This window comes from Fusarium musae, chromosome 1, assembly GCF_019915245.1.
Source record: "Fusarium musae strain F31 chromosome 1, whole genome shotgun sequence".
NCBI classification, from domain to species: domain Eukaryota; kingdom Fungi; phylum Ascomycota; class Sordariomycetes; order Hypocreales; family Nectriaceae; genus Fusarium; species Fusarium musae.
Genome location: NC_058387.1, coordinates 2,264,281 through 2,289,533, shown reverse-complemented (window position 1 = coordinate 2,289,533; position 25,253 = coordinate 2,264,281). Strand labels below are relative to the sequence as shown.

General features: G+C 49.7%; 9 protein-coding genes across 9 annotated transcripts; 3 read left to right on the top strand and 6 right to left on the bottom strand.

The window, feature by feature from the left end:
• Positions 1–895: 895 nt before the first annotated feature.
• Positions 896–1,792, bottom strand: J7337_000693 (uncharacterized protein; the record flags this gene model as incomplete). The annotated part of the gene is made up of 3 exons (XM_044818441.1): positions 896–1,503; positions 1,552–1,699; positions 1,763–1,792. 3 exons carry the CDS (start codon positions 1,790–1,792, stop codon positions 896–898), a joined length of 786 nt encoding a protein of 261 aa, XP_044686143.1.
• A 668-nt stretch (positions 1,793–2,460) lies between these two features.
• Positions 2,461–3,446, top strand: J7337_000692 (uncharacterized protein; the record flags this gene model as incomplete). Its single annotated transcript, XM_044818440.1, has 2 exons — positions 2,461–2,991; positions 3,048–3,446. The coding sequence occupies 2 exons, from the start codon at positions 2,461–2,463 to the stop codon at positions 3,444–3,446; spliced, it is 930 nt and encodes a 309-aa protein (XP_044686142.1).
• Positions 3,447–3,988: 542 nt separating this feature from the next.
• J7337_000691 (uncharacterized protein) lies at positions 3,989–5,344 on the bottom strand (the record flags this gene model as incomplete). Its single annotated transcript, XM_044818439.1, has 1 exon — positions 3,989–5,344. The coding sequence occupies one exon, from the start codon at positions 5,342–5,344 to the stop codon at positions 3,989–3,991; it is 1,356 nt and encodes a 451-aa protein (XP_044686141.1).
• A 678-nt stretch (positions 5,345–6,022) lies between these two features.
• Positions 6,023–7,211, top strand: J7337_000690 (uncharacterized protein; the record flags this gene model as incomplete). Its single annotated transcript, XM_044818438.1, has 2 exons — positions 6,023–6,502; positions 6,564–7,211. 2 exons carry the CDS (start codon positions 6,023–6,025, stop codon positions 7,209–7,211), a joined length of 1,128 nt encoding a protein of 375 aa, XP_044686140.1.
• Positions 7,212–8,405: 1,194 nt separating this feature from the next.
• Positions 8,406–12,049, bottom strand: J7337_000689 (uncharacterized protein; the record flags this gene model as incomplete). Its single annotated transcript, XM_044818437.1, has 4 exons — positions 8,406–8,852; positions 8,904–10,849; positions 10,904–11,600; positions 11,666–12,049. The coding sequence occupies 4 exons, from the start codon at positions 12,047–12,049 to the stop codon at positions 8,406–8,408; spliced, it is 3,474 nt and encodes a 1,157-aa protein (XP_044686139.1).
• Positions 12,050–15,023: 2,974 nt separating this feature from the next.
• Positions 15,024–16,677, bottom strand: J7337_000688 (uncharacterized protein; the record flags this gene model as incomplete). The annotated part of the gene is made up of 2 exons (XM_044818436.1): positions 15,024–16,190; positions 16,249–16,677. The coding sequence occupies 2 exons, from the start codon at positions 16,675–16,677 to the stop codon at positions 15,024–15,026; spliced, it is 1,596 nt and encodes a 531-aa protein (XP_044686138.1).
• A 1,286-nt stretch (positions 16,678–17,963) lies between these two features.
• On the bottom strand, positions 17,964–18,470 carry J7337_000687 (uncharacterized protein; the record flags this gene model as incomplete). The annotated part of the gene is made up of 1 exon (XM_044818435.1): positions 17,964–18,470. The coding sequence occupies one exon, from the start codon at positions 18,468–18,470 to the stop codon at positions 17,964–17,966; it is 507 nt and encodes a 168-aa protein (XP_044686137.1).
• A 3,022-nt stretch (positions 18,471–21,492) lies between these two features.
• Positions 21,493–22,275, top strand: J7337_000686 (uncharacterized protein; the record flags this gene model as incomplete). Its single annotated transcript, XM_044818434.1, has 1 exon — positions 21,493–22,275. The coding sequence occupies one exon, from the start codon at positions 21,493–21,495 to the stop codon at positions 22,273–22,275; it is 783 nt and encodes a 260-aa protein (XP_044686136.1).
• A 579-nt stretch (positions 22,276–22,854) lies between these two features.
• On the bottom strand, positions 22,855–24,368 carry J7337_000685 (uncharacterized protein; the record flags this gene model as incomplete). Its single annotated transcript, XM_044818433.1, has 3 exons — positions 22,855–23,769; positions 23,814–24,005; positions 24,327–24,368. The coding sequence occupies 3 exons, from the start codon at positions 24,366–24,368 to the stop codon at positions 22,855–22,857; spliced, it is 1,149 nt and encodes a 382-aa protein (XP_044686135.1).
• Positions 24,369–25,253: the final 885 nt, after the last annotated feature.

The following is a 25,253-nucleotide window of genomic DNA, read 5'->3' as shown; positions in this document are numbered from 1 at the left end:
TGGAGTTGGGTTTTGGACTGCACTGGCTTGCAAATGAACATGTTGGTCAAGCATTTTGTGTTTTGTCTACCTGGATAGCATGGAACAAAGTGTTTGGCAAAAATAAATGAATAAATGGGAGGCCAGGGACCAGGCTGGTCGTGGTCAGTATTAGATGGTAACCCTCGAGAAGAGGCTGAATAGGCATGTCGGCTTATCTACGATACAATAGTTCTAGGCAACGTAATCACGAATAGCAAGTCTTGCAAATTGAACATAAAATTGACATTCAAAAACTGAATGCTGCTGCTACTCTGCATTTGACCATGCAGTAAACTCAACTATCGTTTGCCACAGAGCTTGATGTTTCAAATTTCCGGCCTCCCTACAGGTTTAGACGTAACGCCCACAAGACGAGACACTGAGCCTTTGCCTTCGACCTCTGACCTATAACTTTCTTGAAAAGTAACTTTCATATACAGCATCGACTCATTAGAGCTCGAGACATTGAGGGTCCTATGATGTGTGGCTCCGTGTGGCCTCCTTGGTAAGGTCATACAAATGAAATTTGAAAAAAGCTTCACACCTAACATAAATGCAAGGTATAGATATTAAAGCACACTCTCGAATGATGAGATGTGATATGTTCTTACAACTCTACCGTTTCCCCTGTCTTGAGCTGTTCCCAGGCTATTGGATGAGAGGGAGAGGAAGGAATTTCATCGATGGCTTATAGAAGTTCACTGCACATTGTCTAGTATCATCATCATGATTGCTCCAGCTGAATCTTGTCTAAAGTAACAGCAATCAAGCCGGGCTGCCTTGTATCTTGTGCAACCTCACTAGGTAGTTGATTAAAAATGTGACTGGCTTTCGTCACTCGGTCCTCCCATTTCAGCACCTGCTACGGGATATTCTAGACAGTTTGAGTACCATATCCGCGAATTCTCTCGGCAAAGGCCCAGCTCTGAGCCTCGAGCTGCAGACCATCGGTGAGCTCCACTCCTTCCTTTGTGACGACAGCCATCGAGTAAGAGTCCAAACTACGGGCATCGCGGTAGTATAGAACCTTCATACATTCCTTGATGATCTTGATAGCCTCCTCCTTCTCCAAGTTCTGTGCGGTCTCCTCGTCGGGGACATGACGACGCATGATAGGCTGGGCTAGCATGGAACCGAAGCCCGTAGCCAGACTAGGGGCACTGTAGGTACTGCCGAGTAGGTCGGCAGCGGCAAGGAATGGCTTGTCATCGTCGTCGAGGCCAGCAACAAGGAGATGGTTCCACAGGGGGTCGAACTTGGAGCGTCGGCGGTAAAGCAGCTTGGCGAGGTAGCGGTGGAGGTTTGCGGCATTGAGACGGGGAGCGTCGGGGGATGTGTAGGCCTCGTCGAGGGAGAGGTCGATGAGATGGCGGTCGAGATACTGCATGTCGGAAATGTCGCCGCTGAAGCCAACGACCGAGGACTCGGCGAAGGAGCGGAGTCGCTTGACATCGGTGAATCGGGCCAGAGAGCCATATGACGCTGGGAAGGATTAGCTTCTATTCAGGTATCGGCGCTGATACAACGGACCTAGGTTATCAGCAGCCATGACAACTCCATCCTTGAACTTGACGGCGATGACGGAGGTACCAGTGACGATGGGCTGTTGGGTGTTTTGCTTGGGGCCATTATCGGTCATGAAAGAGGCATCGTAGGCACCGTAAACATCGTCTCTAGGCTATTGAGGGTCAGCTAACTGTAATTGGCCATGCTTAAAGGTGTAATATATGGAAGCACATACACGACCCCAAGCTTGCGGACGGTGATCCATGGTCTATGTAGTCGAATGAATTGGGAAGTGAGAAATGTCGCAGGTCTTTGGGTTACTCTGGTTCAAGGAAATAAGACCGTCGGTATTTGTAGAGTACAGTTTTCGTCACCTTCAGTGTTGATGAGTTGATGATGGAGTTGAAAGAGCTAATGTTGGTTAGTCCAGCCTTGCTTGACTTGACCTCACTCACTGTCGCGTCCAACGGCAGCCTGCGACCAGGGGGGGATGGGTTGAATGTGGAGGGGTGTTACATAAGCCAACTCTTGGGTGATGATTGGTGCAACTGGCAAGCTGCAAGAGCTGTAGCTCGGAAAGTAGAGAGTACTTAGCGAGCTAGCTATAACGCATGCGGTTCAAACGTACCACTACCTTGGTACTCAAGGGAGCTCTCGCAAGAAGTTGAGCCCACTCTCGCACCTGCCCACCTGCCCACCTGCCCACCTGCCCACCTTCCATGGCCGGCACTGGAATTAGAAACTGCCCGCCCGCAAAGCGCAAAACATGAGGTAGGCACTGTCTGTCTACCTTAGGTCAACACCATCAGCCTCATCTCGACTAGGCCAATTCCTCACCGTATACAAACTCAGCCTTGCAGTTCATCGTCGCCGCCACTGTAAATCGGTTCGCTCAGATCGATTCTCTCCAAATCAACCGTAACAAATACCAAAATGCTCACTTCCGTGGGCCGGGCCGCCGTCCATCGCGCTCAGACAGCCCGCCTTTCTGCTTCCGCTCCCTCTGCCGCTCAATTGCTCTGTCGCCAGTCGGCCATAAAGATTGCGCTCCCCATCCGAAGCTTCACCGTCTCAGCATGGTCCCCCTCTCCTGCCTCCGGCGATAAGGTCGCCAAGAAGACGACGACCACCACCACTAAGAAGGCTACCCTCACCACCAAATCCAAGTCTAAGGCGACTGATAGCAAGTCCAAGTCCCAGACTAAGGCGAAGCCTAACCCCAAGGCTACTGCGCCAAAGCCCAAGAAGGCCAAGAAAGAGGTTGATCCAGAGAAGGCCAAGAAGCTCGAAATCCGGGAGCTCAAGAAATGGGCGCTCAAAGACAAGCTGGCTATGCTTCCAGCCAGCACTTGGACCCTTTTCACGTCCGAGAACCAAGGGAACCTCTCAGGAACTGGTGGAATCACCCAGCAGATGACTGAGCTGTCTGAGAAGTTCCGTCAACTGACCGAATCCGAGCAACAAGTGCGTCACGCCCTTTTCTCCCCCCTTTACTGAACGAGCTAACACAAAGTTTGAAGGAGCTCCATCGCAGGGCTGTTGCCAACCGCCAGAAGAATCTCGCGACTTATAAAGCTTGGGTTGAGACTCATGAGCCGGCGCGCATTTACTTGGCTAACAAAGCCCGCCGCCGCCTCGCTTTCCTAACTGGCAAGCCTGTCAAGCCAATCTCAGATGAGCGTCTGCCCCTGCGTCCTACAGGCTCTTACTCCCTCTACCTTATCGACAACTGGAACAAAAGCCATGCTGAGAGTAACCAGACCAAGTTCAAAGAAATTGGCGAGTCCTGGAAGGACGTGACCCCTACTGAGAAGGCCCTATATGAGCAGCGTGCCGCTGATTCATCTGTCAAGTACAAGGCCGAGATTGAGAAGCTTGACGCGCGCGCAAAGGTCATCCAGGAAACTGGACTTGCCTAGAGAACCGATTATGAGGGGCTTCCACTTAGATTAGAGAGAAATTCTATGTACAAAGGACTGTTTCGTGAGTGATCGCTGTTGTGCAAGTATAGGAATCCAAGGTGTTTATGATCTATTTATGGTATGGTACTGATCATAAAGGGCTGGGCGGGTCAAGGGAATGGTAACGGGGACTTTGTCTGGTCTGGTTTTTGTCTATTTTTGTTCTTGTTTGTGTTTGTACTGGATCGTGGAGAGTACGACGGCTCTGGTTAAGACATGACATACCCCAAACTCAGCTGAGCTGGTAGTCACTTGGAAATAGTTAATAATCAAGGGCTCGTGCAACGTGCGTTTCGTCTATTTATGTCGCCTTATAACGTCGAAGGACCAAGCTTTGCAGCTCTATCTAATTGCGATGATTGATGGCAACCCTTATCTACACCAAAGAAGCAGGAAAAAGAACCGACAAACGCCTCGCTTATGATACGAATATCCAAGTCTCCCATAATGCCAAGTCGAGTGAAATATCCAAACTGAAATATGGTGCGAACGTGGCTGACTTATCCCTGCTTCTCATAAGGCGGGATTTCCAGAGCAACTTCACCATCTGCTCCATACCACTTCGCACCACTTGTCTTGACCTGTCTTCCACTTGCAAGATACAAAAGCAAGTAAGTATGTTTCGCGACATGTCCCCAGCAATACAGGCGTAACCAGTCGTGGGTTTTGTCTCTACGGCACCAGGTTCCCCAACCCGCCAAACCACTCTTGAGATAATTAGCGAGGAAAACCCAAGTATCAAAGCGGACATCTGGGTCCCAGCCGCTGCAGTTGATAAGCCAGTATCCTCGTTCGAACGCTTCGATATCGCGGTTTGTCGTCGGACGATATCTCGACGACAGATCGCGGGCGAGTTTCGCGAGCTTCTCAGATATCAGGTCTGCAGGATCAATGTCGTCAACACCCACGGGTGGCGATGGTGGCCGGATTTCCAAGCTATTGCTGACTTGGTCCCCCTGCGAGTTTCTCGTTGATAGAGCTGGCCCTGTATCGCTAGAGCTTCTGACAAGATCACCATGCTCCAAGTGTCCAATCTTGGATCGTTTTGTTAGTGGGGGTTCCGACCCTGCACGAGGGGATAGAGCTGGTGAGTGGCTGCTAACCACACTGCCAGAAACATGAGTTATATTCGGGGCCAAATGCTCGAAGGCTATCACCTCTGTATTCGCCGAGGGTATGGGAACCACTGCTGCTTTGTCTGCTTGTGGTGTCGTAGGTACGATATCTGTGATTTCAGACGCCCCGAGAGGCCAAGTTTCTTCTTGACTGTGAGGTGGTAGGGAGGAGGGAATTTCAACAGCGTGTCCAAACTCTGGTACCGGAGGACGCTTCTTATGCGCAGTTGGCGATGAATATGGTTCCTGCGATGACTGAGTTCTTCGGACGTAGCTCTGTAGTATACGTGACGGTGAAACGTCCAAGAGCGCAGCATCTGGCATGGGATACGAGTCACTGATTTGACTCGCAGGCGCACACCAGGAGTTGATTGACCCGAAACCAGTATGGCCTGATGAGGGGATCGCACCCCGAGCCAATGCCTCACGCTGTAGACATGGTGATGATCGATTGTCTATAGCTCCTTCGAAACTTAGATCCTGGGATGTGATCTCAAATGATCGTCCAAACGAAGTTGTTACCCTGGTCTGACTTGGCGATGGCGCTCCTTGGTATCCTTCTGGCACACGCTGTTGTTCCTCAACTGTCTCCGATTCTATCACGGGTAGTTGCGTGCGCCCGTGAGGCTCAAAGGCTAGATAAGCCTGGGCAAGCTGTCGATATGAAACATCATCGGTTGCTCGACTTGGTGCTGTGATGTGGACAAGAATCTCTACCCCGTCCGAGCTGTTCCTTGCCATGATTTGAATGCCAATAAAGCATGTCGACTGCTTCTCGCCCAAAAACACTGTTTCCCAAGAGAAGAGGAGTAATCGTGCTGAAGAGAAGAAGAAATGTTGCTCCCAAGGTCGATATTGGATGTTGTTTATATCCAAAGGGGTCCAAAATAGCAAGTAAAAGAAAGCACGAGCCAGGTGAGACAAGGGTGAAGGTATATGGGATGAAGTTGTAGGTGGGCAAAAAGAGAACAGGAAACAAGAAGAGTGCTTATGGTATTCCTGAGGAATTAGGAAAGGCGGGAGAGTAAAGAGAGAGAGGGAGGAGAAGTGAAGTCTCGTGACACACGATATCGATTCACGCCGTACAAAGACGTCCAGAGGTAACTAAGTTGATGAAGCCGCTGAAGATTTAAGGAGCGGATCCACTGATTGGTTGCCACAGGAGGCATCTAAGGTTGTGGAGGTGCTACAACCCCCACCATATTCCCATTAGCCTAAGATATCAGCCACACAGAAGAGGACCCCTGCTCTCACCACCAAATTAGCTCTACCTATCCCTACAGTGGCCGTACCCCAGGGTATTATCAACCTACCTATACCTAGAAACTCTCTCTGGCTTACCCTTCCCACCTCGGGCGACTCCTACTGCTACCGCACTCTCACAACATATGCAGGCAGAGCAGATACACACCACTGACGATGGCTGAAAAGACGAAATCTAGAGGTCCTCTCGGGAGAGTCGTCGTCATTGGCGGCAATGGCTTTCTAGGCCATCACATTGTCAACCAGGCCCTTGAGCAATGGACAACCACTGCCACTATCGGCGTCGACCTACGATGCGAGCGCAATCGCAATCCCAACGCCGAGTACCGAGAATGCGACATCACCGACCCCGAGAGGCTTCTATCTCTATTCGAGGAGCTCAAACCCGACGTTGTCATCCACACAGCCTCTCCTGTTGCTGTCAACCCCAATATCGGTCATGATGTGTTCAAGAAGGTCAACGTCGATGGTACACAGGCTGTTGTCGACGCCTGCCAAAAGACGGGTGTCAAGGTTCTTGTGTACACAAGCTCTGCCAGTGTCATCAGCGACAACGTCACTGATCTGCTCAACGCTGACGAGAGGTGGCCTTTGATTCGCGGGGAGGCGCAGACTGAGTATTATTCAGAGACCAAGGTTTGCTCACGCCACAGTCAGATCGTTCCAGACTGTCTAGCTAACAAGGCACTACCCGCAGGCACAAGCAGAAGAGATCGTTCTCAAAGCCAACCGCCAGGAGGGCTGCAAGCTTCTCACGACTTCCATCCGTCCCGCCGGTATCTTTGGCGAAGGCGACGTCCAGACTCTCGCAGGCATTCTCAACGCCTACAAGCGCGGCAAGCACACAATTCAAGTCGGCGCCAACGAGAACCTCTTCGACTTCACCTATGTCGGCAACGTCGCCCATGCCCACCTCCTCGCTGCACAGCTCCTCCTCGCCACCGCTGCCTCTCCCACCATCCCCCTTGATCATGAGCGGGTCGACGGCGAGGCTTTCTTCATCACAAACGACACACCCGTTTACTTCTGGGACTTTGCCCGTGCCATCTGGCGTGCCGCCGGCTATGATAAGGGTACAGAAGGCAATTGGGGTCTCAACCGCGAGGTCGGCATCGCCATCGGCTATGTCAGTGAGGTTCTCGCCAACATTCTCGGAAAGACCCCCACACTCACTCGCAAGTCTATCATCATGAGCTGCATGACCCGCTACTACAACATCAACAAGGCCAAGCGTGCTCTGCGCTACCAGCCTGTCTGGTCCTTGAAGGAGGGCATCGATCGTGGCGTGAACTGGTTCCTCGAGCAGGACAAGGCGGCTGCTGCCGCTGCCGCTCCCAAGGCGTAATCTTACTAGTAATGAGAGAAATGAATAGGAGGGTGCTCCTATCTAAAGGAAGAGACAGAGAGGCGAATGTGGTAAAAACTTCATATCCGGCCACGAACAGCATATTTCGGCCTAAATATTCAATATGAGACATCTTTAATTATATATCGTTTAGTCTACGAAGATTCAGCTTCAAGTACATTTTCAGTCTCGCCCAACGAGACACACCAGCGTGACATTGTTCAAAGTAGCCTAACGTTCCGTTGGAATGTAGTGTCTTATAATATAGCGCCGGATTCCATGATTTGAACAGAATTATTCTAGCTGTATCTAAGCAGATAAGACCAAGGTCCAGTCGTTCAATCGTCAGTATCCATACGGAACATAATCTATTGTTCCTATCTCGCTTGTCATCACTTAAATGCGTGACCCAGATCCCATCTGATCCCAGAATGAAGCCAACATAAACTAAGGTAGTTTGCATCCTCACATCTGACCCAGCACACACGCATGCATTTTTTTTATTTTGCACGAGGAGTCAATGACCCTCTTCATCTTGATCTCGCCTCGCCTTGCCCGGTCTCAACACTCCAATGGGAATCAACCCGCTAACATGGTTTACTCCATCCAACTCAGGTATAGAAGAAGATAGAAAGAGCACCGTAGATAGAAAGAAGGGAAAAAAATAATAACACCCTTTCTTGGAACCCCCTTTTGTTTCGTAAGAAAAGAGGTATAGGCCTCCAGCCCCTCCCCTGCCCAAAGAACAAACACTAAACCCAAGAGAAGATGGCATTGGCAGACATGTATGTCTCATGCTATTTAGGTGATGTGAGCTCGAAGAGAACATGGCATGAAGTTGAGTGTCGAGAAGGGAATAGTGATAGGAGCGAGATCATCATCTCAGTTTCCTAGAAGAAAGAACAAGACAACTACCAGGTTTGTCGTGTCGTGTGGTGTAGAAAACGATGAATGCCAAGGGTTTTGTGATTGGTAAAATGCTCTTTTCCTGTTTGTTCGACAGTTGTATGCACTGATATAGGTAGCATATATAAGCCTGAGGAAGAAGCGAAGAGGAACGCCGTCGACTATGCAAATAACTCTCTACTCCCAAATCATACCTCCTGAACTGCATGTAGAATAACGAAACGAAGCTTGACGCTGGGCGTTTCCGGGCCCAGGTGTAATCAAGAATATCACTGTGAAAGACAAGTATCATGAGTTGCCGGACACACCAAGTCCGCTGCCTTGACGTCCCATACCAGAGTTACGCCATTCTCGCCTCCTGCTGTGCTCGGCGCTGTCGAGCTGACTGTCCGACTGGTTGAACTGGTTGACCCCATAAGGCGAAGCATTGCCCAGATCGTTTCGTCCTCGGAACCGCGCCGGGGGAGTTCCATGCCCATTGTTGGGGTTAGGCATTGAAGGGTCTTGTATCGTGCGAACAGTGGCTTCACCCTGCCAAACTGCTGGGTCAGTTTCTACTCGCCGAGCTGGTGGTCGGGTGGAGTTATCCTGACGGTTGTAGACCTCGTTCACATCAGCAATAGAAATCTGTCCCCGTCGGTCTTGGAATCGCTTCAGAATATCCTTCGTCGTGAGGTCTCCACTGTTGGTAAAGATATAAGGGTCGTTCATGAGGCCAAGGATCTCATCGGGAACCTAGAAAAGGTCAACATAATGGCCACAGCCCTAAAGAAGGCCGATTCTTACCTGGCACATTTCCTCGATATGTGTAATCATCATTTCCACGGCGTCAATAACGTACATAGCCTCGCTATCTAATGCAGGTGCCCTGTTGGGGTTTGTTAGGATATTAGGCGCAATGACAGTGGCAAGATTTCTCGTATCCATCTTAGAACCAAGGTCTTCATCCAGCTGGTGAAACGTTCCAGCCCATTTCAAGAAACTGAACAGAATCTCAAGGCAGTCTCGGTGGCTTTTTGGTAGGAGACAGCAGGTCAAGTGCAGGCACCGCTTTCTCTTCTCAGGGTCCGAAATCTTGGCTGCACTGATCCATAGCCTGTATAACTTGTGAGTCATGAGCGGATCTGGTAGATCTCGCAGGTAGCGTTTGAGAAGCGCAGCAAGCTGAACGACGGGCTGTTCCATAAAGTTGACCACGTCACAACCTTCAGCGTTGATGGTATCCACCAAGCCTTGCTGCTTCTTGATGTTGCCATTCTTTCGGAACACGCCCTCAACCGAGAGATCCATCTTACGCATCGACGATACAATGTCATCAATAACAGCAGGGATTCGAAGCGTGCCCGGACCAACACCGTCTGTCGATTCCGCACCATCCCTTTCGATGATTATCTCGAGAGGTACACCGAACACACCCTTTTTCTTGACGTTCTTGCTCTTATCATTCTTAAAGGCTTTTCCGATATTCTTCCAGATACTCGCCCCCTGTTTACGCGACTCAATGAAGCTCAGTAGTTCTTCCAGTGAGAATTCTTGCTCAATCATGGGCTGCATGGTGAGAACGGCAAGATGGCGAACGTTGAAGTACTCGAGACCAGAGAGTTCAGAGAAAAATCTACGCCCAATTCGCTCTTGCACTGTTTCGGTGCGCTCTCGGTCGGCTGACTGCGTCCGCAGATGACCCTGGTTCGAAGAAGATGCATCTAGCGATCGATCTTGAAAGGGCTGTGGTGCTTTCTGCTGCAGATCTCTAGACTGCTCGACAGCAACTATCCTCGAGATATCATCCAAAGTGATACCATCATTTTGTCCAAACATAATGTCGGTCGAGCCTTGTGCACCGTGGCCCTGCCCAGCATCACCAGACGAACCTGGGCGAGGGCCCTTGCCATCAGTGTCCATCACTCGAGAGCTTCGGGCTTGTCGAGCACTAGACGACAGGTGCCTATCCAGTCGCGTACTTCGTAGCCTGCGTACATCATTGAGAGTGTTCTCATAAGACGACTCTCGTTTGCTGCCACCGGGTCCACGTGACTGTGAATCTCCTCCTCTTGACCTCGGGTCACTTCCCTGACCATCGCCTGTACCGTATCCGTTATTATCGTTGTCATCTTTGGATCGTGGGAGAGTTCCATTAGCTTTCAGAATATCCAACAGCCGAGCCAAGGCGACTCGAAGTAGAAAAACATATTGCTGCAGTTTTGAGACGTGCTCGAGTGGTAAAGCGTTGGCTCCGGCACAGTTGGTGCAGTATATCTTTCGATCCAATGCGTTGAGACAAGCCTCTTGTAAAGATCGTCCAACATCTCGCCCGCACCTCGTGCACTTAACACAGTTCAGGTGCCACCTCAGGTCGCCATTCTTGGCACACTCGTCCTCGACAGACCTGTGGCAGAGAGAACAGTGGTCAGAGTCGTTGGCAGAGAGCTTTCCGCCGCTTGCAGTCACCGACAGCTGACCGTCATCGTTCTTTATTGCGTCAAGGTCGCTCAAATCGTCCAGGAACTGATACAGGCCTGTGGATGCGCTAGCTTCGCGCTCGAGACGGAGGGCACCCTGAAGGCAGATTCGAATTAAAAGTTTGAGATAGTGGGCAAGACCTGTGACGAGGGACAGCAGCTCTTGTGTGACACCGAGTTTGTGAGTAGCGTTGTCTTGTGTCTTGGAAAGGAGAGAGAAGAAGGAAACGATCTTCTTGCATAATAGTTTGGCTTCTCGGCCGTATGACATCCCTAAACAGGAAGTCAGATCTCGCGCATTTCATACTCAAAAGTTTGAGACTGTACCTTTTTCGTTCAAGCCGACCATAGTCTCATCTAGGCGATCTGCTGACTGGAACAATATCTCAACGTGCCAGATGAAGCGCTTGGCAACAAAGACACCCTCAACATATGAGCCATTGCTAACATGAAGCAGCATGTCAGATATGCAAGCAGCAGAGGACTCTTCGAAAGTCGACAGGACGCTCCATATACGGAACACCTTCTCTTCCATGCGCTCTTCCTCCACACGGATAAGGTCTCTGCCCGCAGCATCGTCCGAACTTTCGAGCGCGGGTCGCGCGTCCGTAGGTTGCGCTAACCGCACATTCCAGAATTTGTGAATCATGTAGCACTCGGGGTGCCAATGCTGGTTTTGGCCATTTCTGAAGATCTCGACAAACTGCTTTAGAATGGCTGTCTGGCAGCCATTGCACTGCTGCGCGAACTGTGTAGAATAATGATAATGGCAGTAGACGTTTCCGTCATGTTCATAATAGCTATCCTGAGCGCCGAATATTGTTGAACATAAAGAGCAAGTAAAATGATCGACGTGGTACTTTCGGTCTAGGGCTGTGATATAGGAGCCGCGGAGCGCTCCCCCGCACTGGTAGCAAAGGAGGCCAAGTCGACGAAAGTAATCGGTTTCGCACAGAGGATATTGTCCCCGGCCATTTTCGTCTTCGGCAGGGAAGAATTTTGAGGCCACAATCTCCCCGCAATCCTATTAGTCAAAGATTAGTATTTGGCCGTGATCGATTAGAACAGGGCCGGTCTGGGGGCTCGCACCTGGCACTTGAAGCAATCAAGATGAAATGTTCCATCAAGAGCTCGCACAAACTGACCCGTCAAGGGCTCGCCACACGCCTGGCACGTCCTTGTCTGGCCGCTGGCGGATCTTCCACTTCGACCTCGCGATCTATTCCGCTCAGCACTTTTGCGGGGCGGCTGGTCCTCAGCCCATCCTGGGGGATTCGGTGTACCTGGGGCGGATGCGGGTGGTCGCGGTCGATAGTTGCCGTTGTCGGGTGTGCGAGTTCTGTATATTTGACCACCGTTCTGCCAGTTTGAATCGGCATGCGGGGGCATGTCCTGGGCGTGATAATCGTGGGAGTGGTCGCCATGGCCATGGCCATGCTCGCCGAGCATGGCGTCGTCGTAGCTCGACGCCATCGTGAAAGCAATGCAGGACGTCGCTATAACACAATTCCCCCTCCTTGCTCCAAACCCGTCAAGCACGAATGGCCTATCGAGACCAAATTTCCAGCACGGGTCGACAGGTGTTTGCAGCGGTCGGCATCAGCACCAGCTGAGAGGAAAGTAACGACGGCAGCAACACGGACTTGATCAGGACCAATTGGCCAAGTCGGGCGACTAATCGAACACGGTGAGATGCTGTATCGTTCGTGGGATAGAAAATATCGAGCACTATCTGGTGTTCGCGTGACAGTCGAACAATAAGCCCACCCAGTTCGGACTGGGATGATGAGAGGCGGCAGGAGGAGCAAGTCGGTGGCAGCGAGGAAGCGATGCAGTGTGGTGCGGCACAAGACAACCAAGACCCGATCGACCTAGCCTAGTTGTACCTTTAAGTGAGGCTGGAGTAGGTACTGCACCGTACCTAGGTAGGTAGACAGGTAAGGCTGAAGCGGATCAGGGAAAAAAAGAGACAATGGAAGAAGATGCGATCGATACAAGCGCGGCACAGCGCGTCTGCGGCAGCGTGGGATGAAGGAGCGTGGGAGATAAAAGTCGAAGCCTGTCGTGAGTGTGTAAGGTAGGTATGGATGTAAAGTGAGAGAGGTATGGATACGGTGTATGGAGTAGAATATAGAGGCGCCTGGCGGTAGGGGAGCTGGGCAGTTGTGGTGGAGAGCCCAGGGCTCAAGGATACTTAGAGAAGAGGTACCTCCAGCGTGTGCGTGCTGCAATAGGGGATTAGAGGTCAGATACTTTTAGATTGAAGCATTCGATCTGGACATTCAGGACCTTACTCTACTTACTCTACTTACTACCTTACACATTTACTGCTAGGGGCAAAGGTCGGGTACCAGTGGAGGCAACCTTGGCGGAGGGGGGGGGCTATTGGTACAGTGCCTAGATGAGACTGAGCGACAGATTCAACGCCAGATCAGCTCCAAATAAGGGACGAGGCTAACTGAAAATGGTCTCAGGAGGGACAAACTGAGCACTAGTACCTGGGCGACCGGATAGCAGCATCAGCTACGGTCCAACAGATAGTCTAGTCATAGGGTGGACTTGGACTTGAGATTCGAGTACATGAGAAGATGAAAGAATGATTTGGTCCATAGACCCAGTCGAGGAACAAAAGTGCATCGAGTCGATGACAATCGCCTATGCGTGCAGTGCGTGCGTGTGTGCGTGCAGCAGACCAATCCATACAAGGGACCGCTGCCTTACGTAGATGCTGGGTTTGACACGGTCCAACGAACGAAATGTGAGATGCTAGTGGGCTCTAATGGGGGACGGAGTCCAGGTGGGCCCTGTTTCTATTAGGGGCGTTTGAATACATCGAAATATTAATTTACTGCAATTTCCAGGCGATGAGGATCCACGTCTGAATCCGAGGAACATGAGATTTGGTGAGATCCATTCACACTACGTAGAATAAAAATAAACGGTGAATCCATTGTTTCGAATCTTGCTTCCATCCTTCACTTGTTCAGGTGCAGGTGTAGCTACCTATATGCATGTCTCCGCCAGCACAGCCCTTGAAGGATTGATTTGGGTCGTTATTAGGCACTTTTTCTGTACTAACACATCTCTCAAGACAGTTCATAGATACTATTTTTGCTTCGAGGTCTACAGTCCTCCCCCCCTTCAACCGCTGGATGTTTCTCAGAAAAGAACAAGAAGAAAAAAGGAGGAGGGACCAGAAACAACAATGCCATATCGTCAGCAAGTATTAGGGTCCATCCCCAAGGATGTCACTGAAGCAACTTTGTGTGTGTCGTTTTCAATATGGAGTCAGAAATTACAGTACATGCCTCACCTCTCAACTAGGTTACTGTAGGACCTGTACGGAGTAGGTACGGAGTACAGTAACTATGATCCTTGACTCAAAAAGTGACAAGTCTGAACCCATGCTTGTCCACTGGGCGTTGCTGGGAATGTCTCCGCCTGAAGTCAGCCTGAGCCTCTAACTGGGAGCTGTAGCAGCACTAGGTAGGTGAATGGTCAAAGCTGGCCCTGCTTGTGCAATGGACATAGCACGGCTTATTATTGCTTTATTAGTTAGTCTCTTCAGCACCAGCACTACCTTGTACCTCACCTGACGGTGAGGTCATTCCAATCCCCAGATTCGCCCTTCAAGCCCGGAAACGAAACAGGCTAACTATCAGCAGAGAGACATAAGAGGGAGAGGAGATTTATCGTCTCACTAGAGGATCGAGGAAAGCACAGTCAGATTCCTTCTTTCACAGTACGCTACTGCCAACAACCTTGTCGTATTGGAAATTGCTATGATGAAGATCTTATCACGTGGAGGTGTGGAGGATTAGGGGGGCCACGTCCAAGAAACGCCAACACAAACCATGCACTAGACAACTGTACAGAAAATGTGTGAAGTCAAATAAGAGGGCTATATACTATGGAGGTGGATGACCTTCTTATGGCAATCGCCTTGATGGTGTGTGTAGCTATCGGTATCTGGAGATTGAGGCCAGTGTCAAAGCGATGAACTGAAATGTTGTGACGCAATACCTAACTACCTGTAAATCAAACCACTCTTGTTGTGTCATCTTGCTTGCCAGCCTTTGGCTTCACGTTATGTATCGCTAGATTGGTAGTTGGATTAATGAAATAAATTAATGTTGTACGTATATATATGCCATAGCTAATTGCCGGTGATAACAAAATAAAGTGAAGCCATAAAAACATTGTTCTCGTTTCAAGGTGTGCATCAGAAAAGCCAAGCCGCGCATTGCTTACCTACACGCAGTCAACCCGATCCTTGAAAAATGCTCCACAAGTTTCCCGTCAACCCCCAGTCTCATGAGCATCATATCAACCCTGGCAGCATCCTCGAGGTCTCCGGATGCTGATAGACAAGGCACGTGCAGGCTCGGCTGTGTGTGTATAGTATCTGAACGAGGTTTCAAACATTATCATCAACTATTCGACATTCTCAAGCATGCACCAGCTCCTTGAGTCTCTTCTCAATCTTCTGTCGGCCCTCAAGAGTCCTCCAAACTTCATGGGGTGCTCCATCGACGATGTCCCAGTTCTTGAGGTTCTTGGTCAACTTGGTCAGGTCTCGCTGTTTCTTCTCCCATGTGTGGCTATCCTTGATATGCTTGCCGGAGCTAATAACAACAAGCGGCGTATCCTTGTCCTGGATCTGACGGCTGGTCAGCGCATCTCGCCGAGTGAACGAACCGGCGACCAGACTCTCCTGCAGTTTGGCAAAGATGAACTTGCCATTCTGCTGAGCCGATCGTCCGTGTACTCGGTCGCGGCTTGTTCGTCCGCGGAAGATGGCACCGGGGATTCGGTCCAGACCGAGTGGGGAGATAACGCCCCAGAGCCAGAGAACGAATCCTCGGCCGGGTGATGCAACGTCGTCGAGAAGATCCTCATGTAGGGGATCGACAAGGAGCAGACCTTTGATGTGATCTCCGTGGCGGGCTGAGAAGACTCTTGAATAAATCGATCCGATTCCAGCACTTGCGAGTATCCATGGTCCGCTCTCGCCAGCACCAGCCAGTGCCTCGCCGAGGGTATCAACCACGAAGCCTGCTGATGATGGAGATGGTGCGTTATCTGACCACCCGTAGCCAGGTCGATCGGCGAAGCAGTATCGTGAAATGGAACCGTTCTTGACGGCGTTATCCGCAAAGCCCCAGAAGTCGTATTCTACGGTTCGTTCGCCGGCTTCGAACAATACAGTGGGGAGATCGTTGCCCTTGGAGTCAGTCTTGTTGCCGTGGCAGTAAACATGAATGCGGTATTTGCCGTTATCAACGGGATACAGCTTTCCTGGGTGTGGCACACCAGCGTCGAGGGCTCGTAGGATAATGGTTAAAGTGATGAGGAATACGGCCACTGACATGATGGCGTAGGCGACCGTTGAAATCATGACCTCAGACCATTCGAACAAGGTTCGTCTCGTCTCCGCCCGGCCTGTCAAGCGTTCCTCTTCCTCAGCTTTGCCCCATTTGACAGTTCGATCAACCACCAGAGTCCAGAGACTGGTGAGTAGTGCCCAGATGACAGTGGCAGCACCGACCCAGCCCTCTTCATATCGAGTCTTTTGAACGGACAAGATGAGAACCATGTCGAGGAGTATAACGCCCTATGTGTAGTGTCAGTAAGGGTGGCCAAATGCAGCAGTGTCAGTTGTGCAGACTTACAGAAATGAAGATGGCAAGAATCCTGACAGACTTGGATGGCACCTCGAAGAAAAGAAGTGTAAAGATGAGATTTGCAAGTGTCCACGTCGCGAATCCGAAAGCAAACCAAGGGCTGCCACGAGTTCCAATGCCAGGGGGCGTCACAAAAGTAGAGACAAGAAGCAGAATCCACCAAACGAGCGTTATGAGGGTAAAAGCAATTGTCAAGTATCGCAGAGCTCGGATGCTCCAGAGGTTATAGGGCGAGACTGCGGGATCATCGGGGTCAAGTAGGCCAGGCTGAGTTGAGTTGACGCGGTTTGGGAGTAGTCGAGTGTGCTCATCTGGCACAGCCTGTTCACCCTCCTCGGGGTCGTTGATACGAGCAGATCCATTTGTACCGTTTGGTCTGTCTTCGCTTGAGTCTTTTGGGGATGAGAATAGAGGCATTGTGGGATTGGGTTTATTGCGTGTTTCTCAGTTGATCGATGGCCTCTGCTGCTGATGGATGGTCTCGGTGTAAGAGTGTATGTAGGTGAGTGGGAGGAAGATGTGAATATGAGTGAACTATTCTGTCAAAAATCAATCGCTAGTGACACATGCAATACACTATTCACGGGAAAAAGGCCCATTCAATCTCAGATGGTTCTCATAATCTCAAACTTGTCCCTGGGTACTATATAAACCCGATGGGCCAGCTGCCAACGTATCCATGATGAAGAGGCTAAAAAGTAGAATACGTCATAGGCCAGCCATTTCAGCTCCCGGATTCAACATGGCCAATCATCATCGTTAAAAGCTCACCAGGGAGTGCTAGTGCGGACACAAGCTTCCGGGAGATAGAGCTTGGAGCTGAAGCTTGGCTTTTCCCCAGAACAATTGCGGTTTAACATGGCCACCTAATCAAGAGTTTAGTTTGCGTTTCCGCTTGCGAAAACAGGGCAGCAATTGAGTTGGCCATCACCGGAAAGGAGGAAAATCGCAATGATGCGTCGTAAAAGGACTTGGTGAAGGATAAGGTACCTTAAGTTCCGTGCATCATTTACCATCACATGCATGCTCCAGATCATATGATGGACTTGTTGTTACAGCTTTAAATAAGTCTATTAAATAATATGTAATCACTCGGCTGCCCGGATCTTCTCGGCATTTGCCATCTTGCAAGTTACCACGCAATCATTCCGCCTGTAGTGTCGGTTGGTGTCCCCAATGGCGGTGGCACAACATCATCATAACACAATAATCAAGAATATCTCACAAAATAAATTCACTACAAGTCCACCTTGTTTCTACTGCGTCCATGGAGGTAAATAATTAATTAAAGTCCTGTTTATGAGACGTTCATATCGTTCATTGATTCAGATGATGGATACGGATGTGCCTAGTAGTCTATGGACCCCGTGCTTGATTTCTCAGGTGTCTTAGAGTAATTATCACTTCTTGGTACAGTCTTCCAATGTAACTCAAGAGTAATAATGGCATCAAAGCCATACGCCCAACATTATTTATTAAATCCGTATCGTGAGCAGCAAACTGAAGAGTGACAATGAGTACGCTAGAAATTATCCACCTTCCCGCAATCGTGACAAGGTATCTCTGTATCTCTCGTTTTTGACCACATTCCATATGAACCTCTAGCATCTACGACGGAGGAAAGTAACCAGTGTATAATCCCCAATCTCCTTATTTCATACATCGTTACACATTACCCCATTAAAAAAATATTGCTTCTGACCTCAATTGTCCCAAGGAGTAACAGGGTTGTAGTCCTTGGCACTGGGGATGGTGCTGATACTACTCGAGACCGAGTGAGACGCTTGACTGAGACCTGAATATGATCGCGTCTCTTCTCGTTGCTGCCGTGCGCGCTCAAGTGCCTTCTCAGGGCTGGGTCCTCGTGTCGAAGTGATGGCGTTGTCGGGTATTTTGCCAATAGGCAAATGCAGCTTGATTGCCGCTTGAGGATCCTTCATGTCGATATTGTGCCGTCTGTATGTGTTCTTCTTTTGTTCCTTCATGGCTTGCGCTGATGGCTCAGCCACTGATAACCAATCCTTGACTTGGGTGAACCATCGTGATTTCTCCTTCCTGGACTTTCTCGTGTTTGTTGATGACATGGAAGTCCTTGGTCTATCGTTTCCACAGAGAGACGGGTCATATTCAGATTGTGGGTGGCGTGGTATGAAAGCTGATGACCTGGGGCTGACAGGTGTGTCTGTGGCTGATCTGGTAGAAGATGACATGATTTGATGTATGTGAGGCTCGTAAGAACCACGAAGCTGAGCGTATTTCAACAATCAAGTTGGAAATTTGATGAATGATATGGATTAGTGGAGGGTCTTTGATGGATAGGCCAAGCGGTCGATCGGGTTAAGAGATCCAACAGCCTGTATAGGCCATAGAAGGGAGGATATGGCACCCAGTATTTTCAGGATATGCCCTGAATAAATGAATATTTTGAGAGGCCGGGCGTATCTAGATTAGGCATAGTCCTCAGCCATGTGGTGCTGGTGATCTTGGTGATGTCGCCCCTAGAGGTCTCGAGGTCGCAAGAAGTATTATCCCTTGGCGGGAATTCTGAAATCCGATACTGGCAAATGCAGGAACAGACGGAACAGCGATGATTGTGTGGCCCCAAACCTTTGGCGTTGGACGTCAACGGCGATAGTGGCAGGATGATGCAAGCGCGCGAGTCGTGCACGGCATAAATGGAAGCACTGCCGACGGCAGCTAAAGGGTCGCCAGATAGATGGAATGTCAAAAAGAACTATTGCTTCTGGAAGAAGAAGAAACAAGAAAAGGAGCGGTAAAGGAAACTATAAGAGGTATTTCTCGGGTTGAGAGGATGGTGGTCTACGATATCCAATCTTGGTCGGTCTAGGTTCTATGTCGAGCTGAAGGGCCCAACACGAAAATTGCTCACTTGGGCTTCTGATTGGATGTGAGTTGCTATGAAGCCGGGATCCCTCTTGCGGGACGATACAACGGCGAGACCTTGTGGCTTTGTCTTGGTCTCTGCAGTAGTCGAAACTGTCTCCGAATGTTTGTGGGTTGGTGGCTTTGACAGCGAGTTCAACAGATGAATTTTCCCTGTAAGAAAATGATATGCTAGTGCTAAATGCCGAGGCACCGTTTGTTGATTTGGTTCTTGTCGCGAGGCCGTGTCTTAGTAAAAGGCGTCAAAGTGTAGACTATCTTCTCAACCCGAGGATACCGTTTTCAATGGCCCAAAAGTGTTAAACGCCTCTACTGACGATCATTAACCAGACCGGAAATCTGCAGCATCTCACCTTGACGTTTGGGTGGCTGGCTGGCTGGGCCTTACACAGATCAAGTGGTACAGAAAAAGCAATTAATTATGCGGCATGCGGGTATTCATGGCACTCGATGTGTCGATCAGGTTGTCAAGCTTTTGAAAAGTCAACAGCCATCATCTTGATGAAGCACATGCTGAATTAAGCCTTGCTATGCAAATCATTCACGAACTTAATAGACTACCTAAGTACCTACTTAGGTACTTAGCTCACAATGGTGTTTGCTAACAGTGGAGAGTTCACTACTGCACGACGCTAACGGAGTTGTGCTCCGTTGGCTGGAGACATTTTCGGACTGCTCTACAAAGTCCCGAGCAGAGTTTATCGTCTCCCACTTTTATTCCCGATGCCCCTGACTACATACCAGTAAGGTCTTTTACGATGACTTGGAAGATGCCGTGTCTCGGTGCACAAAGACAAAGCCAAAGCCAAAGCCAAAGCCATCTTGGCTGGGCGCCAGGCCGCCAATGCACAAAGTCTGAGATGGCGCTCGAGCATCAAGCCAGAAGTCTGACTTTGGAGCGTCTGAGACCCGTTGTGTTCACAGGCTTTCCGGGAGCTTGGTATAATGGGTGGGAGTCGAGACCAAATGATCGACAAATCTCGGTTCAACGACGTTGAACCTAACAGGATGGATGGCTTGGCTCGCACCCGGGGGATAGAAACGTCACCCATTCTTACCTAGGTAGCCATCGAGCTGAACGTGGCAAGAGGCCAAGATACGAGTGCCCGCCCAAGTGCTCAACATGTAGCGACCAGATAATACATACGTCCTTAGACCTCAAGCCATGTTGACCTGAGAAAGGCCTCTGATTTGACCTCCATAGGTACTCTGACACCCTCCTTATTATTCAACTCTTTAAAGCTATTCTTCTTTCTTTTATGCGCTGATACAGTCAAAAAGACCAAAGAATCGCCTCCCTCCTCACGTCTTCATAGCTGAGACATTACATCTCTCTAGTCTCGAGGGAATAACAATCAATTTCAGCCTGTTAAGGCATATAGACGTATGACAAGAGCTCGTCATTTTGATTCTGTGAGACCATATCCCTCTGAAGAAAGAAATAAAGAAAGAAAAAAGCGTGCCCTGCAGCAAAAATAGCCGGCTTGTCCCTGTTCATTTGTGTTTGTGCCTTTGGAGAAACGAATATGAGGTGAATGTCTCAGATGGCCAAATTATAGGATGGTCTGTGCTTCCTCGCATCGGAGCTGGCGCAAGATCTTGTCCGATCGTTAACTAATTATGGAGATCTCTCAACAGGGTTCATCCTAGCCATCAATAAGGTATCCATCACAGTTTTAAGGTCGCTGTGGTCCACTCTTTTGCTGATGCACCGAGACACAGGCTCACTGGGCAGCTGGGCTGAGGTTGAGCAGCTTACAAACCTCACGATGCCCTAGTAACTTTCCTGAAAACAAACCTACTCGTCACATTCATGCGCTTTGGTCTCGATTATGTATCTGTGCATAGTTGCACTGGCTTAACCCTTTCACGATTCTTCAGCAACAGAAATAGACCGCTACCTATGTATGTACATACATGTAGGTATGCATCCATCTGACGTTACATCCAAAAGCCGCTCCTTTCCTTACCTTACCTTATTAGTTAATCAGACTTGGCTGATGACCCCGCCATAAGCTGCTTCTTCAGAGGGGTCACGACAGCCCGATTACCTAGGTTGTTGAGACACCTGACATCCGTTCCATGTCCTGGGCTGCTTTCACCAAGCGTCCCGATCCCGTCCCGTCCACTTCTCTTCTCACTTCCCTCATTTTCGGTCCTCTGTCCCACGCCTTTGTTCCTATTGGACCATTCACACTTCCTCCTCCGCCGTCATCCGGAGCTCTCTCCTTCGGTGCCTACCTTAGGTAGCTCACGCTCAACTTCCGCAAGAGCTTACACCTTTGTCAGAGTCAACAAAAGCAATTTCTCCAGCGGCGCAACTCGATCATGCCCGCCCTCACAATCAACGCCGACAACCCTCCAAGCAATAATCCCCCTTCTCCGACCCGACCGCCTGTTTCCCCCATCACACCTCCCTTGCGTCCTACCCAACGCCCCGCGACTGAAGCTACAAGCGCAACCGCAAGCTCCGACGCCGGTGGTCGTCCAAGCCTTACACATTCACAGCCCGACCAGGCTGCGATACCACCGCCTGCACCTCAACCAATTGCCTTTGATTCCAACCCAGACGTCATTGCGCTCAAGTCGGCGATTTCCATTCTACAAATTCAGCGACAGCGCGCCACTGCCGACATCCAGGTCCTCAATCGCGCAAAAGACGAAGCCGTCCAGGACCCTGAAGCTTTCATAAAAGACCTTGTCGCAGGCAAGATCAACGCGCCTGCAGATGATAGCGACAGCGACAGCGACGATGAAGATACACCGATGAGTGGTCAGGACATCGGCAATCAGCAAGACCCCGGTGAAGGGTCCTCCAAGCAGCGCATCGCTTCCCAGCCACCAGCATGGACGAATCTTCCCCAGCCGCAAAATGTGGTTCGCTGCCCGCCCATCAACTGGTCGCAATACGCTGTGGTCGGTGACTCCCTCGACAAACTTCACAACGAACAAGTCACGCGTCCCAACCAGGGTACACCAGCAACGATTGGCGCAAACGGCATGTACGAATTCAGAGGTGAAGGGAAGCAAGAGAGGTACCAAGGTGTGGCGGCGCCCTATAACCCAACCCAGGAGCGTCTAAACAAGAAGCCCAAGAGTAGGAGGTCATGAGAAACGATAGCACCATGAGTTACGAAAGAAATCGCATACACAGATTCGAAACATTGTCTTTTGACGGAAATCTTGATGCAATGGATACATTATATTCAAATATCGGCGTTAGAGGATAGATGGATGGCGTTTCATAGAGTGCAAACAACTATGCCGATCACTTATTCTGGTAACCGTGTAATATCTGAGCCTCTCAATCAACCTTGTGTTTGAAGAAAGCATCTTCATTATAGGAAGGTCTGCGGTCTCGTATTCCAAAATCAAAAGTAAATCGATAGCTTTTCACTGGGGCAAGGAAATAGAGTGACTTGGTATCTCATAGGTCTAGTGGCCTTGTGTTGATTGTGCCACACGTATCACAACCTGGTCACGGCAAATCAAGTCAACTGCATTTTAAAGAAATCGTCCAATCCTCAGACCATGTCATTTCAGCATAAACCACAGGCTCCCAACGCCATGTAAATCAGATCAATGCCCCTAATGTTGGCCCAGTACGCCCCATGATGTTTTCATCTAAAATCCTAGTATTAAGCCTGACGGAGCATGCGAGTTACTCTGGGAAGTCCCTGTAAATGTCGATTAGCTTGCGCGTAGAATGACTGCAGGATCTTGATTAGGTACTGACTCCATGCTCTGCTGTACGGATCGGCGAAGACGTCGGTTGTACTTCTTCTTGTCGTCTGGGCTTCCTCCCCAGTACATTTTGGTCGCTTCCGGGTTCACAATTTTGCGTGGGTCATAGGCTGGCTCGTCATCTTCAAGTATCGCAAAGATGGCATCAATATGGGATCGTACATCTTCCCTTTTCATAGGGTTCGGAGTGTAGCATGCTGTACCATCTGCAGCGATGTGGTGGTGAAAGATCTTGGTCTCGAACTTGACACGAGGTTGCTCTTCAGGGAAACGGACGCTGAAGTTCATTTTGATTCTGAACAGACCACCGTCGAGGTTGGTCATAGGGCGCCCGAAGTAGGTTATTACCCAGACGAAGGGGTTCTCGTTCTCGAGAAAAACGTCATGCGGCATGTCGCCTCGCTTGAATACTTCGACAACCTGCTCAAACTGATGCTGAAGGTTAACAGCAACAGTTGTCTCCTTCTTCTTAGCTTCTAGGCCCTCAGCGGCCCATTTCTCAGGCTCCGCGTCGATAGCAGCCTTGATGGCATGCAGGCGGCTGCTGAGCTCGGGATAATTGAATTTCCCATCCATTGAGTTGTTTCCTGGCGACTCAAACGGCATTCTCGTAAAAGGCTGGTTGGGCTTGGTCTCTGATTTGCCTTTTTCGATCGCAGCGAGGTATGATTCGTAATACCAAAGAAAGCGGCGTTTGCACAGATCTCTAAAAGGCTCAAAGGGGACGGTAGCCTCGTCAATGTCATCATCGTCCATCTCATTCGCTCCTGGAAGACTGTGCAACTGGGTGCCACTGGTGCCCATTCCGAGGTAGCCTTCCAGACGTTGGATGACACTGATACGTAGTGTCTCGTGTCGAATCTACCAGGGTTAGAGGGGTTCTGTAATTTGAAATGGCAACAGACCTTTTGGATATAGTCCTTTTGGTTTTTCTTGTCGCTTTCATCATTGGCATCCTCGAAGCCCGGTTCGTTTTCGTATGGGTTAGATGATAGGAGACTTTGGATGGATAATAAGATTGATTCAAGTCCTTGCGCAGATGACCACTCCTCTCCACGCTCACCACGCCATGTTCTAGCCATTGTCAGTTCAACCGCCTAGTCTTTGACACAATTATAATACCCTAGAATTGACCTGACCGTGTTAGCGCATGAGTATAGTGAAGTAGCAATGTCTGATTACTTACAGACAGACTTTCCCGTTGCTGTATACATTGGGGTTGAAGCGACAACGTCCCCCGTTTGTGGTGACACAGATTACACTCGGGGATCTGGAAGGATACTCTGTCACCGAAGATGAGACTAAGCTTTGTCCTGGTACGGGGGGGGCTTTACCTTTGTGGAACCGAATGGCAAACTGTCGAGTTGAATCAGCCTATCTTCACGTAGACAAGGATAAATGCAGCGCTCACGACATACCTCGAAAAACCCAAATTCATAGGGAGTCTCATGGGGACCCATGATCAGGGCCTTTACATTGCGAACATCGATGTCGCGACATGCTACGGCGAGCGCTGTAATAAAAGGCAGTCGCGCGGTCAGTTTCTTCTTTCGAATGCGCGGTATATGCTATTTGGCAAATGCGACATACACAAGTCACAGTTCTTCTGGATGTCACCCAGCTCCTTGGCATAGTGTTAGTATCTCAAAGGTGGAATCGTGAACGAAGGGATGGGAATGCCAGCGAATGCGGGGCAGCGAACCTTGGAGATGCGAATGATAGACTGGTCCATGGCGCCTCGTATGTTGCAGTCTAAATGTTGATGTTTGAGGACGGGCGCTGACTGCAGAGTGCGACGCACATGGACAAGTTGCTTCCAAGTGTGAGGTTATTGGTGTGAATGCTTTGAAGTTTTGGGTGGTGGTTGTCAAGTTATTAAGGTAAAGGTAAGTGAGGTGAAGTATAAAGTAAGGTAATGTAAGGGTAGACGTTGGAGTCTCAAGGTGGGTAGGTAGGTTGTGTGAGCAGCTATCAATCATTAAGACCGTAGGAGGAAAGTGGGGGAAGCGGGAAGCTCATCGGGGCTGGCAGTGACCACCTATCAACAGACAACAAAAGTTTAACCTGCCTATTAATGCCGTATCTACCTAGTTCTGAACCTAAAGACGACTCCTATTGCCTACTAAGTAGGTACTGTAGGTACTAAAAGATCAGTGAAGTGACCAAAGGTGAGTAGGGATGTTTGTTGTGTATCAAGGAAATGCTGTTGCTATTAATCACCTTGTTCTCCTTCGCAGCTATTTACGGCCTTTATTACAGCAATCAGGATAAATATTTGTGATTTCCACAGCAAGTAAACACCAATCCAGCACCTACCTACTCCTACCACAAGTAGCTATGTTCAG